General features: G+C 63.2%; 5 protein-coding genes across 7 annotated transcripts; 2 read left to right on the top strand and 3 right to left on the bottom strand.

Moving 5' to 3' along the window:
• The first annotated feature begins 7 nt into the window (after positions 1-7).
• Positions 8-1,285, top strand: NHP2 (NHP2 ribonucleoprotein). The gene is made up of 4 exons (XM_041481944.1): positions 8-183; positions 277-346; positions 418-523; positions 1,020-1,285. Exons 1-4 carry the CDS (start codon positions 36-38, stop codon positions 1,143-1,145), a joined length of 450 nt encoding a protein of 149 aa, XP_041337878.1. The 5' UTR covers positions 8-35; the 3' UTR covers positions 1,146-1,285.
• Positions 1,286-1,516: 231 nt separating this feature from the next.
• N4BP3 (NEDD4 binding protein 3) lies at positions 1,517-6,935 on the bottom strand. Of its 2 annotated transcripts, none has more exons than XM_041482117.1 (5): positions 6,817-6,935; positions 4,309-4,752; positions 3,573-4,127; positions 3,149-3,406; positions 1,517-2,957 (listed from the first exon to the last, which is right to left on the bottom strand). In XM_041482117.1, the coding sequence occupies exons 2-5, from the start codon at positions 4,720-4,722 to the stop codon at positions 2,385-2,387; spliced, it is 1,800 nt and encodes a 599-aa protein (XP_041338051.1). In that variant the 5' UTR covers positions 4,723-4,752; positions 6,817-6,935; the 3' UTR covers positions 1,517-2,384. The 2 variants fall into 2 exon arrangements, with proteins under 2 accessions (XP_041338051.1, XP_041338050.1); XM_041482116.1 differs by lacking the exon at positions 6,817-6,935 and adding an exon at positions 6,356-6,513.
• On the top strand, positions 4,760-6,983 carry LOC121361425 (skin secretory protein xP2-like). 2 transcript variants are annotated; one of them, XM_041482120.1, is made up of 2 exons: positions 4,760-5,656; positions 6,876-6,983. In XM_041482120.1, the coding sequence occupies exons 1-2, from the start codon at positions 4,859-4,861 to the stop codon at positions 6,981-6,983; spliced, it is 906 nt and encodes a 301-aa protein (XP_041338054.1). In that variant the 5' UTR covers positions 4,760-4,858. The 2 variants fall into 2 exon arrangements, with proteins under 2 accessions (XP_041338054.1, XP_041338053.1); XM_041482119.1 differs by having other exon boundaries at positions 6,873-6,983.
• A 2,592-nt stretch (positions 6,984-9,575) lies between these two features.
• Positions 9,576-11,923, bottom strand: B4GALT7 (beta-1,4-galactosyltransferase 7). Its single transcript, XM_041482222.1, has 5 exons — positions 11,514-11,923; positions 10,805-11,030; positions 10,500-10,583; positions 10,238-10,342; positions 9,576-10,074 (listed from the first exon to the last, which is right to left on the bottom strand). The coding sequence occupies exons 1-5, from the start codon at positions 11,921-11,923 to the stop codon at positions 9,919-9,921; spliced, it is 981 nt and encodes a 326-aa protein (XP_041338156.1). The 3' UTR covers positions 9,576-9,918.
• A 605-nt stretch (positions 11,924-12,528) lies between these two features.
• On the bottom strand, positions 12,529-16,638 carry LMAN2 (lectin, mannose binding 2). The gene is made up of 8 exons (XM_041482141.1): positions 16,461-16,638; positions 16,262-16,380; positions 16,062-16,179; positions 15,738-15,817; positions 14,469-14,630; positions 13,675-13,789; positions 13,167-13,286; positions 12,529-13,022 (listed from the first exon to the last, which is right to left on the bottom strand). The coding sequence occupies exons 1-8, from the start codon at positions 16,600-16,602 to the stop codon at positions 12,862-12,864; spliced, it is 1,017 nt and encodes a 338-aa protein (XP_041338075.1). The 5' UTR covers positions 16,603-16,638; the 3' UTR covers positions 12,529-12,861.
• Positions 16,639-17,202: the final 564 nt, after the last annotated feature.

The following is a 17,202-nucleotide window of genomic DNA, read 5'->3' as shown; positions in this document are numbered from 1 at the left end:
GCGTGCCCCGGAAGCGGAATCGGGCTGGCGCGGCCATGGCGCGGGAGAAGCCGGAGGCGGCGGCCGAGGCGGAGGCGACCCCGGAGCTCTCGTACCGGGAGCAGCTCGACTTCCTGAACCCCATCGCGCAGCCGCTCGCGTCCCGCAAGCTCACCCGAAAGCTGCTCAAGTGCATCAGGAAAGGTCTGGCGGCGCCGGCGGGGAGGGGCCGGGTGATGGTGCGGTCCCGCACGCTGCGCTTCTCACTCAGCCCCTCACGCCCTGGTTCTCTTACAGCGACCAAGCACAAGCAGCTCCGCCGCGGCGTGAAGGAGGTGCAGAAGTTCATCAACAAGGGCGAGAAGGGGTAAGTGCTGCCCTGGCCCCGCGGCCCGCGCGGCCCCGCCGGCGCGGCCGCTGACACGGCTGTGCCCGCAGGATCGCCGTGCTGGCCGGGGACACGCTGCCCATCGACGTCTACTGCCACATCCCCATCATGTGCGAGGACAGGAGCCTCCCGTACGCGTACGTCCCTTCCAAAACGGTGAGTGCTGGGGCGGGGGAGGAAGCAGCCCTGGTGACAGGGAACCCGGTGAGGAGCCCGGGCTGTGACCGGAGCCTTCCCGGGAGGTGCTGATCCGGTGCCCGAGTGAAGAACTCGGTGTTTGACCCTGACCAAGGCACAGAAGAGACAGGGGGGAGATGTAGGAGTGTCTCACGGTGGAATCAGAGAAGTGTTTGTCATGATGGAGTTCCTGCAGCAGCTCCGGGGCAGAGCCAGCCCGTCTTTGCCAGGCTCCTGTGGGCTGGGAGCAGCTCTTTTGCAGACAGGGAGCTGGGGGGCAGTCGGTGTCTTTGGAGCTTCAGCCCCGGTGCGGGCAGCTCTGCAGACCCACTCTGCGGAAGAATTCTGGCACGTGAGCCAGGTGCCAGTCCCTTCTGCCAGCCCAGCTTGCAGGAGACAAGCTGGGAAAAAGGTTCATGAGGTTCTCACTTCGGGAAGAGACCTGGCCCCCCATGGCCTCCCTGTGTTCCCTCAGGACTTGGGAGCTGCAGCCGGCTCCAAGCGCCCGACCTGTGTCATCCTGATCAAGCCCCACGAGGAGTACCAGGAGGCCTACGACGAGTGCCTGGAGGAGGTGTCGGCCCTGCCCCTGCCGCTGTGAAGAGCCGGGGCCGGGCTGTGCCCTGCGGGGCCCTCTGCGCGGGGGACTCCCTCACACGGCTGTGTCTGGGGGTTCTGGGGACTGATGGGGGATGCTGAGCACTGTGGGGTGAATAAAGATGTCTGCGGGTTTGTACAAAGTGGTCCTGGTGCTCGGGGTGAGGGCTGGGGGTGTCCGCGGCTGGGTTAAAGCACAGCGGGGGTGAGGCTGCCCCGGGAGCCCGCCCGGCCCCGCCGTGACTCACGGCCGTGCCCCGCCCGTTGTTCCGCCCAGCGCTGGGCAGGCCCCGGCCGGCCCCACACAGCCCCCTGACCCCCACCCTCATGGCCGGGAGCCCCCCGACCCCGAGGGAAGCAGAGCAGAGGTCCAGAGAGAGAAATGCAGGTTTATTGCAGGAATGGGGTGCGGAGCCGGGCTCAGCCTTCACGCGGTTCTGCTGTGACACACAGAGCAGGGCTCTCCTTCCAGCACCTCTGGGCTCCCCAGCTCCCCCTCACCTCCCCTGGGAGGGGGGACCCCAGCCTCTTCCCCAGCACAGGCACATGCCCCAGTCCTCTCTCCCACCCCAGTTTCTCCCAGTGTGGCAGAGCACCAGTTCCCATCCCTCCTTGCACAAGGCATTCCCCCATCTCAGCCCGAAGAAAGCTGCACCAACCACCTCCACTGCAGAGCAGCTCCACACTGGGGCCACGAGAAGCACCTCTGCTGGGGCAGCTGCCCCCTGCCAGCAGCACCAGAACTCCTCAGGGTTTCCTCCTCTGCCTGCCCACTGGCACCGCCAGCCCCAGGGCCCTGCTGACACGGCAGCCACTGCAAACAGCAGCTGCACCCCACAGCAAGGCAGTGGGGTGGGGGACAGGGCGTAAGCTTCTCCTCACAAGACATTAAGTTACTGTGTTGTAGGAACAGGGGGCAGCAGAGCAGGAGGGACAGGGAATGTCTCACAGGGTGCTTGGTTTCTGCCCTCATGGCAGAAGGAATCACAGGGCAAACACTCCTGGAGTCAGAGCACGGGGCACATGCAAGACCCCCACCCTGGCACAGATGACCCCCCCGCCCTCCAGAGACCCCCACCAGAAGGGCCTGAAGTGCTGCAAGAAGGAGAAGCTCCCCTGTGGCAATCGGTCCTTCAGCCCAGGGCAGCGCCGAGCGGGGCCAGTCCTTGTGCACACCCTGAGATCGTCCCTTTGCAGCGGCAAGAGACCTTCCCCCTTCTCAGTCCCACTGGCATCCCACCCCTCAGATCTTGGAGGACTCCACACGCTCGATCCAGGGCGAATCGATCCTGACATCCCTGGGCTCCGCCCGCAGCTGCCGCAGCTCCCGCTCCAGCGCCTGGCTCCGGTGGTACATCTCCATGTAGCTGGCCTGGAGCTCCCGCTGGTACCGCAGCACCTTCTCCTTCTCCTCCTGCCACGTTTTCCTCTCCAGCTCAAAGTTCACAGCCTGCAGCTGGCCCTGACGCCGCTCCCGCAGCAGCTCTGCCCACAGCCACTCCACCTGCCGCTCCAGGGGCTCCGCCGAGTCGCTCTGGAGGCCCCGGCACTTGGAGTCATCAGTTTCGCAGCCAGGGAAGTCCTGGCACGACGGCATGGGGTCATCGCCCAGGGGCAGCGAGGTGCTGGGCTCCGGGGGGCTCTGGAAGGAGTCTGCCAGCTGTGCCAGCTGGGTGTCCCTGGCCTGGACCTCTGCCTTGGCCTCCCGCAGCTGCGTCTTCAGGCTGAAGATCTCCCCCAGCTTCTGAGCCATCTCCTCCTGGGTGTCCCGGAGCTGCTGCTTCAGCAGGGAGATCTCTGCTGCTTTCTGGCACACCTGCAGGACACGGGCAAGCAGTCAGGAAGGGCTGGGGGAGCAGGACCCCAGAGGTGGCAGCACCCCAAGCTGTCCTCCCACACATGGCTCATCCCTCCTGTCCTGTGACCCCAAGTGACATCAGAGCAGGGAACTGCTGCTGGCCCCACAGCCAGGAGGGTGGCAATAGGGAAGGAAGGAAGGGGACCCACCTCCCACTTGGTCTCCTCCAGTTTGGGGCTGCCATGCTCGCCCTGGGGCTGCCGGAGCTTGCTCTCCTCGCACTGGCACTGCTGCAGGCTCAGCTCCTCCTGCAGCCGCTTCTTCTCCTGCTGCGCCTTGTAGAGCTGCAGCTGCAGCGCCCGCTGCCCGCGCTGCGCCTGCTGCATCACCTGCTGCAGCCGGGCCATGTACATCTGCTTCAGGTCCTCCAGCTCGTCCAGCCACAGCCGCTGCTTGTCCTCAAACGCCTGCAAGCACAGGAGGACACTGGTGAGAGGCTGTAGCCCCAGGAGGGACCCCAAGAGGTCCTGTGATATTTGATCCTCCCACTGTTGGGCATTCCAAGCCCATCACCTGCCACGGCAGCTCCTTCAGTGCTCCTCCCACCCCCACATCCCCAGCCCCATGGCTCACCTGTGTGAAGGGATCTTCAGTCTCACTGAGGCTCCTCTTAAGCTGCCGCAGCTCCCCTCCCGTCTCCTGCAGCCGGTCCTCCAGCTGCTTCACCGCGTCCTCCAGCGAGTAGGAGAACTCGTAGGGTGGCGGGGGCTCGCCGGGGCTCTGCAGCCTGCTCAGGGTGGCCATGCTTTTGCAGGACAGGGGCATCTTCTCAGGGGCCAGGGTCTCCCTGGGGCTCCGGGAAACCCTGTCCAAGGAGCCCCCGATGTGGTTGATGTGGCCCATGGAGGCGCTGAACTGGCTCTGGGCAGGCTTGAGGCGGGAGCCGTAGGATGGGAAGCTCTGGATGGAGTTGTGGCTGGAGTCAGAGGCCTCGTCCAGGCTGATTGCATGGAGCAGGTGGGTGCGGAGCGGGCCGTGCTGCGGGGCTGCCGTGCTGCTCTGCGACAGCAGCGTGTGCAGACTCCCATTGCTCTTGGACAACTTCTGCCCCTTGGACGAGGACAGGCCCTGCATGGATACCAGCCCCTTCCCAGCCACTGCCTTGAAGGCTGAGGGCCTGATACGACACTGAAAAACAAGAGCAAGGTCAAACATGAGCCTCTACAGCCAGAGAGACCCCCCACACTCCCTGCTCCATATCCCTGAACATCCTCAAATCCCCACATCCCACCCAGGTGGGTGCAGATCATCCTGCTCCATCCCCATCCTCTCACAGACCAGGCCGTATCTCAGGACCCCACAGCCTCACCTTGTCAAAGCGGCCCCGCTCCGGCAGGGAGCTCTTGGAGAAGTCGGCCCCACGGTGATGCTCGCGGGAGCAGCGCTCGGGGGACCGGTTCTCGCGGTCGCTCTCGTAGTCCCGCTTGTAGCAGGCGCCCGATGTCTGGTGCTTCCGCTCCGCCCGCGTCTCCTTCTTGGCCCCGTGCAGGTACCCAAAGAGCTCCCGCTGGTTCGGCCCCTTCCGCAGCAAGCCGTCGGGCTGCCGGAGCCCCCGCGAGCCTCCCAGCGGGGCCCGCAGCTCCAGGGGGGACAGATCCTGCTTCTCCACCAGGCTGCCCACGCTGCCCATGCTGCCAGCGACGCCGACGGGCTCCGAGGACAGGTAGGTGCCGAGGACACGGGTGTCGGGCTCACAGGTCACAGGACCCTGTGCTGCTGCCATGGAGAACTAGAGAAAAGCCCAGAACCAGCACTGCCGGGAAAGAGACAGAGTCAGCGATGCCCGGCAGCCGGGACACACCCCCGGCACCCCTTTCCCAGCCAGCCCCAAGGGCCCACACGGGCTCAGGGCACTGGGTATGGATCTGCCATCTCCCGTGCAGCTTCCCGGGGGACAGGGCACAGCAGGCACGGGCGGGGGCTCCCCGCCGCTGCCCCCACCATGGTGCAGCGCCTCCTCCCACACCCAGCCCCACCTCCCGCCCGCGGCCGGGGCCGCCACCAGAACAGGCACCTGCCGCCCAGCCAGGCGGGCGAGTTCGGGAGCCGGCAGCACCTGCCCAGGCCTGGCGCCAGCCCCGGCCCGGCAGCACCCAACCTCCCCGCCGGGACCTCCGGCTCCGGACACCCTCTGGAGGCCTCCCCAAAATGCCCCTGGGGATGCCCGTCAGCTTGGCCTCCCCGGGGCGCGCAGGGGACGGGCACCTCTGCGGCACCGCGGGGACACTCCCCGCACAGCACGAGCGGCACCGGCTCCTGCAGCTCGCAGGGCGAGCTCCACACGGCCCCTTCCACCCATGGGCATTCCCTCCCCAGCGCCGGGCAGGGAGCAGGCGGCCACAGCGCAGCTGCTGCGTGCGTGCCGGGGACCCCGCGGCCGGACATGGCGTGAGGGCGGCGGGAAGGGGCAGGATGCTGACGGGACAATGCGGCTTCCTGCGCAGGTGGCCGGGGGAGGAAGGATGAGAGGATGCCTTCGGCCTCGGCTCTGGCTCCCCAGCGCTAGGGAGGGGACGATGGCCTCACACCAGCGCAGGGGACACAGGGAGTGTGGCAGGGGCGAGGCAGAGCCCCCAGCACCGCTCCCAGCCTCGCCGAGGGCTCCGGGGCCGGGTTACACCCAGGAAGCTGCCCTGGTTCTCAGCACCACGCGCCGGGTAAACAAACACCCCGCTTTTAATTGCTGCCACGCACAAACCTGTCTGACAGCTCCCGGCCTGCGCTGTCACCTCCCTCTGCGAGCCCAACACCTGCTCCGGGCACCGGCACCCCACGAAGGGCACCAGGGATGGACCCTCTGGAAGGATCGGGGCTGCCTGCGGTGCCACGGGCGTGCACGGGGATAGGGGACGGGATGTTCCCATGGTGGGGGGGCGCGGATGGTGCCCATCCAGCCCCCGGCATTGGGGAGCAGCTCGGCCGAGCCCCGCAGCGGCTCCTCCCGGCACAGGCGGCCGAGGAAGTAGGTCAGGTTGTGGGAGGTTTGGGAAACGCCGGGGGAGCCCGAAGGTGTCCTGCCTGCGGCAGGGAGGGGATCACCCTCCAGGCGGCAAAACACCGGTCCGGCCAGCCTGGCTCCTTCGCGATCTGCTCCCAATCCCAGCCGTGCCCAGGCAGGATACGGCCACAAACCTTTTCCTTTCCCATTCCCATTCCATCCCGGAGCGAACGGCGGGGTTGCAGGGAGGCGGGCGCGGGTCCCGCGCAGCCCCCGCCGCGCCTCCCCGCAGCCCCGCCGGAATTTCCGGCACGGAGAGGGCGGAGGGGGCAGTCGGTGCCCGGGCCGAGCCCGGGACAAAGCCCCGCTGGCCGCAGCGCAGCGGGGGAGGGGGATGGGGCCCCGGCCCCGCACTCACCATGCCGGCGGCGCTGCGGTCCCGCACGGCTCCGCTCCGCGCTCCTTCCCTCGCCGCGTTTGAACGCGCCCCTCGGCCGCGGCCGCGCGGGGCGGCGGGCGGAGCCGGCACCGGCAAATCGCGGCGCGGGGGCGGCGGGACGGGAGGGGCGGGAAGCAGCAGCAGCAGCAGGAGGAGGTGGAGGAGGAGGAAGGAGGAAGGAGGAGGAAGGAGGGGGACGGCCCGGCCGTGCCCACCAGCGGGGCGGGGCGGGGCGGGGCAGGGCTCGCTGGCTGCGGGCGGTGCCGGCGCTGGTGCGGAACCCCAGTCCGCAAATGGCGGGGAGAGCTCGCAAATCCCCCCAGCTACAGCTCCGGACCGGCAGCACCGGCGCCGCTCGGCTCCCGGTAACCGCCTGACAGGCGGGCTGGTATTCCCGGGTATCGCCCACCAAGGGTGGAGAGAAATATTTTGCTTCGTACCTGCGGCGTGGAGAGGGGTCTCGACTCCATGGGACACTCTCTGTGCTTTCCTCCAGCAGGGCAACCCCTTGTACCCCCTCACAGCACCCGCGGGTGGGCAGGAGCGTCACAAAGCCCGGGGACACGGCGTACCCCCGTGGGACACTCGCCTGGCCTGGCGCCAGTGAGACGGAACACGCTTCATCCCTCTGAATCACATCCTGGCCTGGAGCCGGTTTTGGCAGCCGCAGGGAGCGATGATCCCGGCACGGGGTGGACCTGGTCAGCGGTGTCCGAGCCTCCTGCGGGAGCAGGACACCTGCAGCAGCCGTGCTCCGTCCCACGGCGCGGTGCCCGGCTCTGTCCCCGGGCAGGGACCGCACCGTCCCCAGCCCGGCGTGTCGCTGTGCCGCACCCGCTCGCTGCCAGCTCCCTCCGCCGCACAGCCGCGTCCTCAAGCTGTGCTGCCAGTGCTCTCCCACACACACACACTGTCCCCGGTCCCTGCTCGCCGGGCTCACATGCTGGCAGTGTCCTCGGTGCGCTGCCAAGGCACGCTGCGCTCCCTCGGGGCTCAGCCCCCGTTCCCCGTTCTCCTGCGCCCAGCGGCACCAGCACGCGTGGCCTCTGAACAAGGCAGCCCTTCCCAACGGTGCCATGTCCCATCCTGCTGGCCTCGGGAATGTGTCTGCCATGGCCTGGCCCTCTGCCTGGAGCTCAGTCGTGAAAAGCCCCCCTGCATCCCGCGGGGCTCGGCTCGGGCAGGCTGCGGGGATGGCGGGGGGCTGCACGGGGTGCTGGTCACGGCCGCACCCCTCCTTCCCGTCTGCCCCGATTCCTGCTCCTTCTCGGGCTGCCCCGAGCACGTCTGCCTGGATAGCAACTTCCACAGGGCCCTTGGCCCTGCCTGGGTCACTCCAGCAGCCAGGGATGTCACCGTCTCCAGGCAGAGATCCTTCAGCTTCCTCTTTTTCTTTCCCCATCCGCTCTCTCTGCTCACCTCACCCCCCAGTGCTCCTCTCTAAGATACCAAAGCAATTTCACGAGTCCATCAGCAAACAGCTCTGCAACAATCCACTTAATAACAACCTGGCAATAAAAGCCATCGATTGCTGCACCTGCTTCAACAGTAACCGGGACCCCAGAAGGGGGGTCACAGAGGGGCAGGGCTGGGCCTCCAGGGGCCCTCTCTGCCCCTGAGCATCCTGATGTTCTCCTCAGGCTTGCTGAGAACATGAGAACACCGGGAGGCTTTTGGCTGGGCTCTGCAGGGCTCCTGGGACAGCAGGCAGGGTGTGATCCATCTGTGGAAAGGCAACGGGGAAAACTTCATCCCCTCCCGCTGGGCCATTGCCGATACCGAAGCGTGTGGGGGGAGCAGAGCCGAGCGACCTCCGAGTCACATTCAGGGCTATAAAAGGAAGCCGGGTCTCCAGCAGGGTGCCTCTTCCACAAAAGCAACCGGGGGATGAGGGGGCTGCGAGCAGAGCTGAGAAATAGCTGCCAGGCAGCGGGAGAGGAGCCTGGAGCGCTGAGCGAAGTGCGAGGTGCACATATGCTCTCTGTTTCTGCACAGCTACGTCTTTATGAAACCTGCCCCAAATTGTGTCATCTATTTTGAACGGCTCAGAGAAATGCTTTGATCTGCCTCCACCAGCCCTGGCTGCGGTTCAGGCACCGGGAAGGGGCTGCCATGCAGATGGCTGATCCCAAACCCGTGCCATGGAGAGGCAGGAGTGGGGCTGCTGGGCCAGTATTTCCCTCTGGCTGCCCACAGCAAGGGCATGACTGGTCCTGGGAACACCTGTGGAGAAGTGCACCAGCTGTCCAAGTTCACCAGCACCTTCATGCCAGATACCAGCAGTGCTTTGGAGGCACCAAGCTGGAGAGGGCATCGGGAGCTCTTGGACAGCACAGCCCCACATCCCCCGAGGCTGAGCCTGCTGCTTCCATGATGCAAAGCAGATCCTCACCACCCTGCACCAGCACCCCAACCCCTGCCTCAGAGGGGGGATCACCCTATCTAAGGGCTCCAGACTCCTCTCCCAGCCCCAGAGAAGCACAGAAAGAAGGCACCAGATCCCTCCAGACACCCCAGCCCACAGCCCCTACAGGGTTCATGAGCCCTGCACTTGGCTCTGATGCTTTTTTCCCTCCCTCCCTCCCTCCTCTCTGGAGCTACTTGTCTTCCCAGGATGGCAACAGCTTCTCTCTGGAGATGCAAAGCAACCACTCCAGGAAGTGCCAGGCAGGCGACGAGGACAGAAGGGGCCAGGAAACGCAGAGGGCCTGGTGCCAGCGCTAGTGCTGGGGCTGAACAGAGAGGTACTGGCTGTTCAGCTGGGTCTACCCAGCCTCAGGAGGCAGCAGCACCCACAACGTGTGCCAAGACCCCAGGGCAGACATCCGATTTTCCAACCCCTCCAGAAAGGCTGAGGAAGCACATGCCACGGAAGGCAGGCAAGGAAAGGAAAGCACAGCCAGAGCTCTCCTCCTCACCCCAGAGAGGTCCTGGCCTTCAAGTGCTGACATCCAGCACTGCTGTGGATGCTGGGGCTCGGGCATGGCTCAGCCACAACCACTTCCTGCAGTGAAATGCCAAGAGCCCAGCCCTGGGGGTACCTGGCAGCTGGAAGAGGCACCATCTCTCTCAGAGCCCGTTTCAGACTGGCTTGGCTCTGAGGCAGAGCAGCTCAGAGCTCACCTGTCACACAGAGAGGAGCTGGGGCCAAGCCAGAACAGGTGTGCTGAAGGAAGGTGAAGGGAACAGGAAAATGGAGTAGTGCCAGCACAGCCCAGGGCATTCACAACTCACAGGCGCCCTGACAGTTCTTTATTGTCCTCTGAGCTGCGTGGCAGCTCAGCCATGTCCAGCACAGGAAAGCCACCTCCTGCACCTGCCCTGGGAGGCAGCACCAGCACCTGCAGCGACAGCAGCGAGTCCCACTCTCAGCCTCTTCTGCTGCTCCCAGCAAAGTCCAGTTCTCAGCCTCTTCTGCTCCTCTGTGTCTCGCCAGCACTGCCATGCTCATCCACCCAAATCCTGCCTGCTCCAGGCAGCTGCACGGCAGCCAGGGAGCCTTGGCACCAGCACAGAGCACACGATTGGCACGGGGGACGGGCTCAGCCAAACGTGCACCAGGGGGTCTCGTTTGTGTCACAGTCCAGCAAGATGTTAAGGACGGTGCAAGGGGCTCCTGCCACGCTCAGATCTGTCCGTGACTCGATTCTGTACCTCACGTTGTTCAGGCCTCCCTCCCGATCCACCTTGAACTGCTCCTGAGGAACAGAGAGACTGCTTGGCCCAGGCTGGAGGGGAGAAGTACCCTGGGCCCGGGGAGGGAGCCAGAGCTGGCACAGGAGGACACGAGCAAGGAGGGCTCAGAGCACGTGGTGACCACAGCCCCAGTGTCCCGTGGTTCCCCCTGACCACAGGTCTCACCTGCTTCTGCGCAGCGATGCGCTTCTGGTCTCTCTTCCTCCAGGCTGGATCATGCAGGTGCTGGAAAGTCTCGTATCCAGTTGTGATTCCAGAGGGACGACGAACCTGGGAGAAGAGCAGAGCTACTGGAAAACTCCTGCACCTGCTGCTGGAGCACAGGGCTGTCTTCCCCAGACCCCACACTGGGTGGTCACAGTGAGAGACAGGTGAAGAGATGTAAAAAAAGGCAATTTCAAGCCAGGAGGGTGCAGAGATCCCTTACCTGGAGACCAGCTCCTTTGATACGTCGATAAAACTCATCGTCCTCTCGTCCCCAGCCCCAGAAGCGGTTAGACATGCCATTGCACTGGAACGAGAGCAGCACCATAGCAGCCAAGGTCGAGCACAACTCCACAGCCTCAGAGGAGCAGACACCAGCCCAGCCTCCCTTGTCCTGCCCCCCAGCAGCTCAGACCACAGGCTCTGTCCCCAAACCATTCTGACTCCTGTCCCCACTTCCCAAGTTCACCACGATAATGTCACATCTCCTGCTCCAAACTGTCCAGGACATCCCACCCAGGAGCTCACCAACTCATAGTGCTGCTTGGTGAGCAGCAGGATGCCACCCACGTAGGTCTTGTAGTGGTAGAGCGGGTGCAGCTCGGGGGATGCCACGTGGAAAGGCCCTGCCTCTGGGAAGCTGTAGTCCAGGTGCTCGTTGAGGGGCAGGAGATCCACGTCGTGCATGGCGATGTAGTCGGTGTCGTTGCCGCTCTCCAGGAAGCCCACGTTGATCAGGGATGCCCTGTTAAACCTGCCACAGGACTGGGGGCTCTCAGTGCCACGCACAGCAGCCGCTGTCCCCACATCCCCCTGCCACAATCGTCAACGCTCAGTGTCTGACTGGTCCCCAAACAGGGACACATGCACACACAGCACTGCATCCTGCAGCTGCACCCCTGCACAGTGCGCTGGGGGCCACGGCATTTCCAAACACCCCACACCTGTCTTTGACTTCCAGAGTCCCCATGTTTGCTGCTGTGGACCTGTGACACTGGGGAGAAAGCTGAAATACCCGAGGATAAAGGATTCTGTGCTAAGATTCTATTCTTGCTAAGGAAGAAAGAAGCAAACCACCACTTTGTCCATCTCTAAGCTCTAGAATGAGCAGCTTTGGGGAGAGAGCATCACACGCTGCCCCTGACATCCCGCTGCCCTGACCCTCTGCTTCTCTGCAACACCCTCCCAGCACTCACAGAGCTTCGGGCGGGACCCCCTGGGCACAGGGAGACGCTACCTGAAATGATCCACTTGGTTGAGGATGAAGATGCGGTGGCGGATCCTCTTCTTGCTGAGGAAGCGATGCATGTAGGGCACGAAGGCCAGCAGCTCCTCGAAGCGCTCTCGGAAGGGCACCAGCAGCGCCAGCCGGTGCGGCCCCCACGACGGCTCCTCCTCGGGGGGCTGCAGCGGCGCGGGGGGCGGGCAGGGCTGCCGGGGAACCCCCCGGTGCTGCCCGCCCGGCGCCGGCCCCTCGCCCGAGCAGCTGAGCTGGAGCCAGAGCAGCGAAGCGAAGCCCAGCAGCAGCGCCAGCAGGAACAGCGGGAAGGCGGAGAGCCGGCCGGGGAAGAGCCGCAGGAGCGGCGGGGACCTGCGGGATGGAGCGGGGTCAGCGCACGGTGGACCTCCCTGCTCAAGCAGAGCCATCCCAAATCACACAGATTGTGTCCAGATGATTCATTAACATCTCCAGTGAGGGACATCACACCCTCTCCAGACAACCACTTTTGGCATGTCATTATCCTGCCTGGCTGCACCTCTTTTGGAGCTGGAGGTGCCAGAGAGGCAGTGGCTGAGCCTGTATGGTCAATGCTTTGTGTGAGGAGATGCAAATCTTGACTCCATGTTTGAGACGGTTGATTATATTATGATAGATATTATATTAAAATTATACACTGGCCCATGGCGCCCGCCCGGCCCCCGGCCCCGGGACACGCTGGCTGCGCCCGCCGCTCCCCCCGCTCCCCCGGAAACACGGCCCCGATCTCTTCCGCCCAAGGGGCGGGGCGGGGGCGGGACCGGCGGCCGGGGAGATCCCGTCCCACCGCCACCCCCCCCGGGGCTCCTCCGGAAACCGCGGGGACACCTCAGCACATCCCCGGTCACACACAGATCCGCGCCCGCGGAGCCTTTGGGATCCTCCCAGGATTGCCTCCTGCACGCCCTCCAAGCTGAGTCCGCATTCCCAGTTCCTCCAGCACTGCCCATCCTCCCCCCCTTCTCTCCCCATCACACAGAGCCAGAGCCACGGGTGGTGTCAGTCCTTTAATGCCCACTCGCAGCCCCCTCCCCTCAGCCCCTCATGTTCACACCTGCCCCAGGCAGCACAGCAAGTCCCAGCAAGGCGGGGGGAGCGCTGGAAAAACCGGGGAGCAACCTCCAGGCTCCCACAGCAGAGCTCTGGGGAACCACCGGGCATCACCCCCCTCAGTCCAACCCGCGGGAGGCCAAGGGCCAGGCAGGGGTTACAGCCAAACAGACAGGTAAGAAAATACTTCTGGTATTTCTCAGAAACAGCATTTAGAAACCACAGTTTTTTTTACAGCTCCCCATAAAAAAAGATGGGTTTGGGCACAGGTGCTCCACTAGTAGAAACGCTTGTTCCGTTCCTGGCGTTTCTGGAAGACCACGGCTCCCACCACGGCGCAGACAATGATGCCCAGCAGTGCACAGAGCAGGAGCAGGAACACCTTCCAGCCCGTCAGCGGCCCGCTCCGGAAATTCCCCGTCGGGTCATCCACGTTGTCTGCAAGGGAAAGAACAGCTACAGAGACCAACATAACCTCGGCTCCTGTGGAGTTCAGCCCGGTGTCACGCCTTCAATGCCTTCCAGCGTCCAGCCCCAACCTCCTCATCTCCAATGGGAGATTTCCTAAGCCCACGGGCTCACCTTTGGGGGATTTAAGGAGGCTGACCCTCGGCTCGATCTTGGTCCAGTCAACGGTCTCATCTTCTACAGGGTGCTCCACCATGAGCTGGAACAGCTTCATCGAGATAATGTCGTGATTGTCTGGGGAACAACCATGAGCAGCAAACACCGTCAGAAGCTCTGAGATGTCCACACACTCAGAGCACCCCTCAGACTGTCCTCTGCCAGGTCCAGTCTCCTTCCCTCTCAAGCCACTCATCCCCAGATATCAAACTGCAATCCAAAGATGTTCCTAGCTCTCAGGTGCCTCCTTTCCCCAGCCATGGGTCCCAAAAGGGTTTCAAGAGCCCAGTGAACAATCCAGAGAAAGGAAGCAATGGAAACTATCCAGTGCATCCAGTGTTTCAATCACAGAACCACATTTTTAGGGTTGGAAGGGACCTCTGGAAATCCAACTCCCCTGCCAAGGCAGGGCCACCTAATCCAGGCTCCAACCACCGCGTGTTCCCCTGAGCAAAGCCCCTCTCACCAGAGAGATCTCCAGTGCCAGCAGAAGCACCAAAGAAGTACCCGGTTGGCAGCTGCACCCCTGCGATGTCGATGCAGTTCTTCCACTCGTTCTTGTCTTCCACGTCAGTCATCACCTGCAAAACCACGAGAGGGTCACACCAGCAGTGTTCAGAACCACGGGACAGGGCCCAACCTCCCTGCTCAAGCAGAGCCATCCCAAATCACACAGATTGTGTCCAGATGATTCATTAACATCTCCAGTGAGGGACATCACACTCTCTCCAGACAACCACTTTTGGCATGCCATTATCCTGCCTGGCTGCACCTCTTTTGGAGCTGGAGGTGCCAGAGAGGCAGTGGCTGAGCCTGTATGGTCAATGCTTTGTGTGAGGAGATGCAAATCTTGACTCCATGTTTGAGACGGTTGATTATATTATGATAGATATTATATTAAAATTATACACTGAAACGATACTAAAAGAATAGAGAGAAAAGGATTCATCAGAAGACTAGAAAGAACAAGAATGGAATGGATAACAAAGACTCTTGACTCCTAGAGAGTCTGAGCCAGCTGTCTGTGATTGGCCATTAATTAGAAACAACTAACATGCACCAATCACAGATGCACCTGTTGATAAACAATATCCACATTCCACAGCCATCAGACAGTTAACTGTTCACATTTCTTTTCTGAGGCTTTTCAGCTAAAATAAGAGAAAAACCCTAGCAAAGGATTTTTCATAAAATATCACAGCTACAAGGCTGGAATCCCACCTGCAGCTGGTGGGAGCCAGCCCTGCCCGTGGGTCTCACCGTGAGGCGGCCGCGGGAGTAGCGCACGGCCAGGAAGGTGTCGTGGTTCTGGTTGCGCAGGTCGGCCGAGCAGCCGGCCAGCTCCGTCCAGCGCCCGTCCTTGCTGTGCTCGTAGCTCAGGGAGCCGTTGTTCACCATGGCTGAGATGTAGGGGAACACACGCTGTGGGGACAGACAGGGGCTGTGGGAGCTCCCGGGGCACGGCCAGAGCCCGCAGAGGGAGCAGGGCACGGTCAGGCACGGAGCACGGGATGAGCACGGCTGCTGCTCCACCTAAAGCTGCTCCTGAACACAGCCAGAGCTGCCTAAAGCACAGCCACCCTTCCTGAGCTGCCATTTCAAGACCCCCATGCTGTAATTCTGTTGATTCAACCCACCCTGTACTCCACGGCCAAGGCAATCAGACTCTCCCACACTTGCAGAGTGGCTGGGTAAAAATCCCAGAATTGTTTCAGTTGGAAAAGACCTCTGAGAGCATTCAGTCCAACCTGTGACCAATCCCCACCTTGTCAGCTAGCCCTGAGTGCCACATCCAGTTGTTCTTTGAACACAAGAAGTGTGATAACAGGGCACAAGACCCAGAATGGACAGAAATCTACATAAGCAGCAAAACCACACGCAAGGCTTTGTGATCTGTGGATTACCTACACCAGGAGAGGATAACTGGAGGCAGGAATTCACCTCCCAAGAGCATCAAGACAACAGGGAGATGGGTCATTTCCAGATGCTTATGACTGAAGTATCATGGTTTTGATGGTACAGACCCCAAAGCACAATTTTGTTTTCTGACTGGACCATAATGAGATCCACAGACACAGAGCAGGACAGAAGAAAAGGATCCCCAGCCCTCACAGGACTGATCTGTCCCATGGCCATGGGGAATTCTGGAGCAAAAAGGCAGCCCAGGAATTTCTTTCAGGCACACACAGGTTGCAAAGAGAAAATAAGGGCAGAAACATCATGGGATGCACAGAGGTCAGGGAATGACACTCAGGATGAATATTAGCAGATGGTGCTGGGTTTACAGTAGCTCTGTGCCTGCTCTCCTGCACAGAGATGCCTTGGAAACATTTGTGCAGCCAAGAGCAGCACAAGAAAGAGCAAGAAGCTTCTTATCTCCATTAATGCACCCAAACTCTTCTTTTTACCAACTCCCAGGACAAGAAGAGCAGACCATGCCCAGCTAGGGACTTTTCCTTGGATCAGGTGAGAAGCACTTGGAGCCGGAAGGGAACACTGGGCACTGCACAAGCTGCCTGGACCACTCACCTCTGTTGCCTCATCATTGGGATAGGTATCAAGGAAAATAGCCAGTCCGTGGAAGTTGTCCTTGCTGCCAAAGACAGGACCTGGAACAGGGCAGAGGAGCGGAGACAGGAAGAGACGGAAGGAGGTGAGAATGTGCGCTCAGAGAGTGCTGAGCTGTAACAGCTGCTCACTGCCAAGCAGCTGGCTGAGGGCACCTGCTGCCCGGGCAGAACACAGGGACACGTCACCCCAGCCCAGCGAAACCAGCGGGGAGCTCAGAGCCGTCGCTGGCCAGCCGCCTCCCGGGACAGGCCGTGTGCTCGGGCCAGCCGCGCCCGCACCGACCTGGCGTCAGGCGATCCTGCGTGTACCACAGCGCCAGCCCGTCCCCGTGCAGGTTCTTCTTGCCGGCTCCGTGGATCTTGAAGTGGACGTGGAGCTCCCAGTCCTTGAGGAAGCAGGGCTGTGGGAGAAACCCCCGGCGGCGTCAGGGCGTGAGGCGCCAGGGCCGCCCCGACCCCCGCCCGCCCTGCCCCGGCTCTCACCACGCGGTTCCAGATGGAGCCCTCCCGACTGCGCTCGTCGGGCGTCAGGCGGACGTACTGGCTGGTGACCATGGTGCTGCCCGTGAAGTCCCACAGCGGCATCGCGGCGGAGCCCGCGCCTGCCAAGGAGCGAACAGAGCGCGGATCAGCCCGGGCCGCTCGCGGGGCGCCCCGAGCGTCCCCCCGGCCCCGCGCTCACCCTGGTACGGCTTCATCAGCGAGTGCTCCCGCTTCAGGTGCTCGCTGTTGCCATCCGTGAGCTCGGCGGGCACCGGGCGCGGCCCGGCCAGGGCCAACAGCAGCGCGGCCGCCGCCACCAGCCCGCCCGCACCCGCCGCCATGCTCCGCTTCCGCCTTCCGGCGCCCCGCCCTCAGCCCCGCCTCACAACAGCAGCAGCCAATTAGAAACCCGCATTCACTGTGGTCCCGCCCTCATGCGTGAGCTACATCAGTGCCCGCCTATGGCAGAGGAGAAGGGCGGGGACAGCGAGGCGCGCAGCTCCCGTTGTGCGGCGGGAGGCGGGAGGAGGGGGCCGAACGGCCTCCCGGCGTGCGTTCCGCGTGCGCGGCGGCGCGGGGCGTGCCGGGAGGTGTAGTCCGCTCGCCTTCCGTGGACCGCCTCACGTGCGCGGCTCGTGCCGCCCGCGGGACACGTGACCCGCCCCGACGGGTCCGGGAACAATGGGCTCGGGAACGGCCCCGGGATGGGCCTCGGGAACGGCCTCGGGAACAATGGGCCCGGGGAATGGCCTCGGGAACAATGGGCCTGGGGAACGGCCTCGGGAACAATGGGCCCGGGGAATGGCCTCGGGACCGGGTCCGGCAAGGGCCCGGGGAACGGCCTCGGGAACGGGTCCCGGATGGGCCCCGGGAGCGGCCTCGGGAGCAATGGCCCCTCGGGAACAACGGGCTCGGGAACAGCCCCACGGGCCCCGCCGGGC

The sequence above is a fragment of the Pyrgilauda ruficollis genome, unplaced genomic scaffold (genome assembly GCF_017590135.1).
Source record: "Pyrgilauda ruficollis isolate IOZ18807 unplaced genomic scaffold, ASM1759013v1 scaffold57, whole genome shotgun sequence".
Classification (NCBI taxonomy): Eukaryota; Metazoa; Chordata; class Aves; order Passeriformes; family Passeridae; genus Pyrgilauda; species Pyrgilauda ruficollis.
Note: the sequence above shows the minus strand (reverse complement) of the source record. Positions and strands in the feature narration are given on the sequence as shown.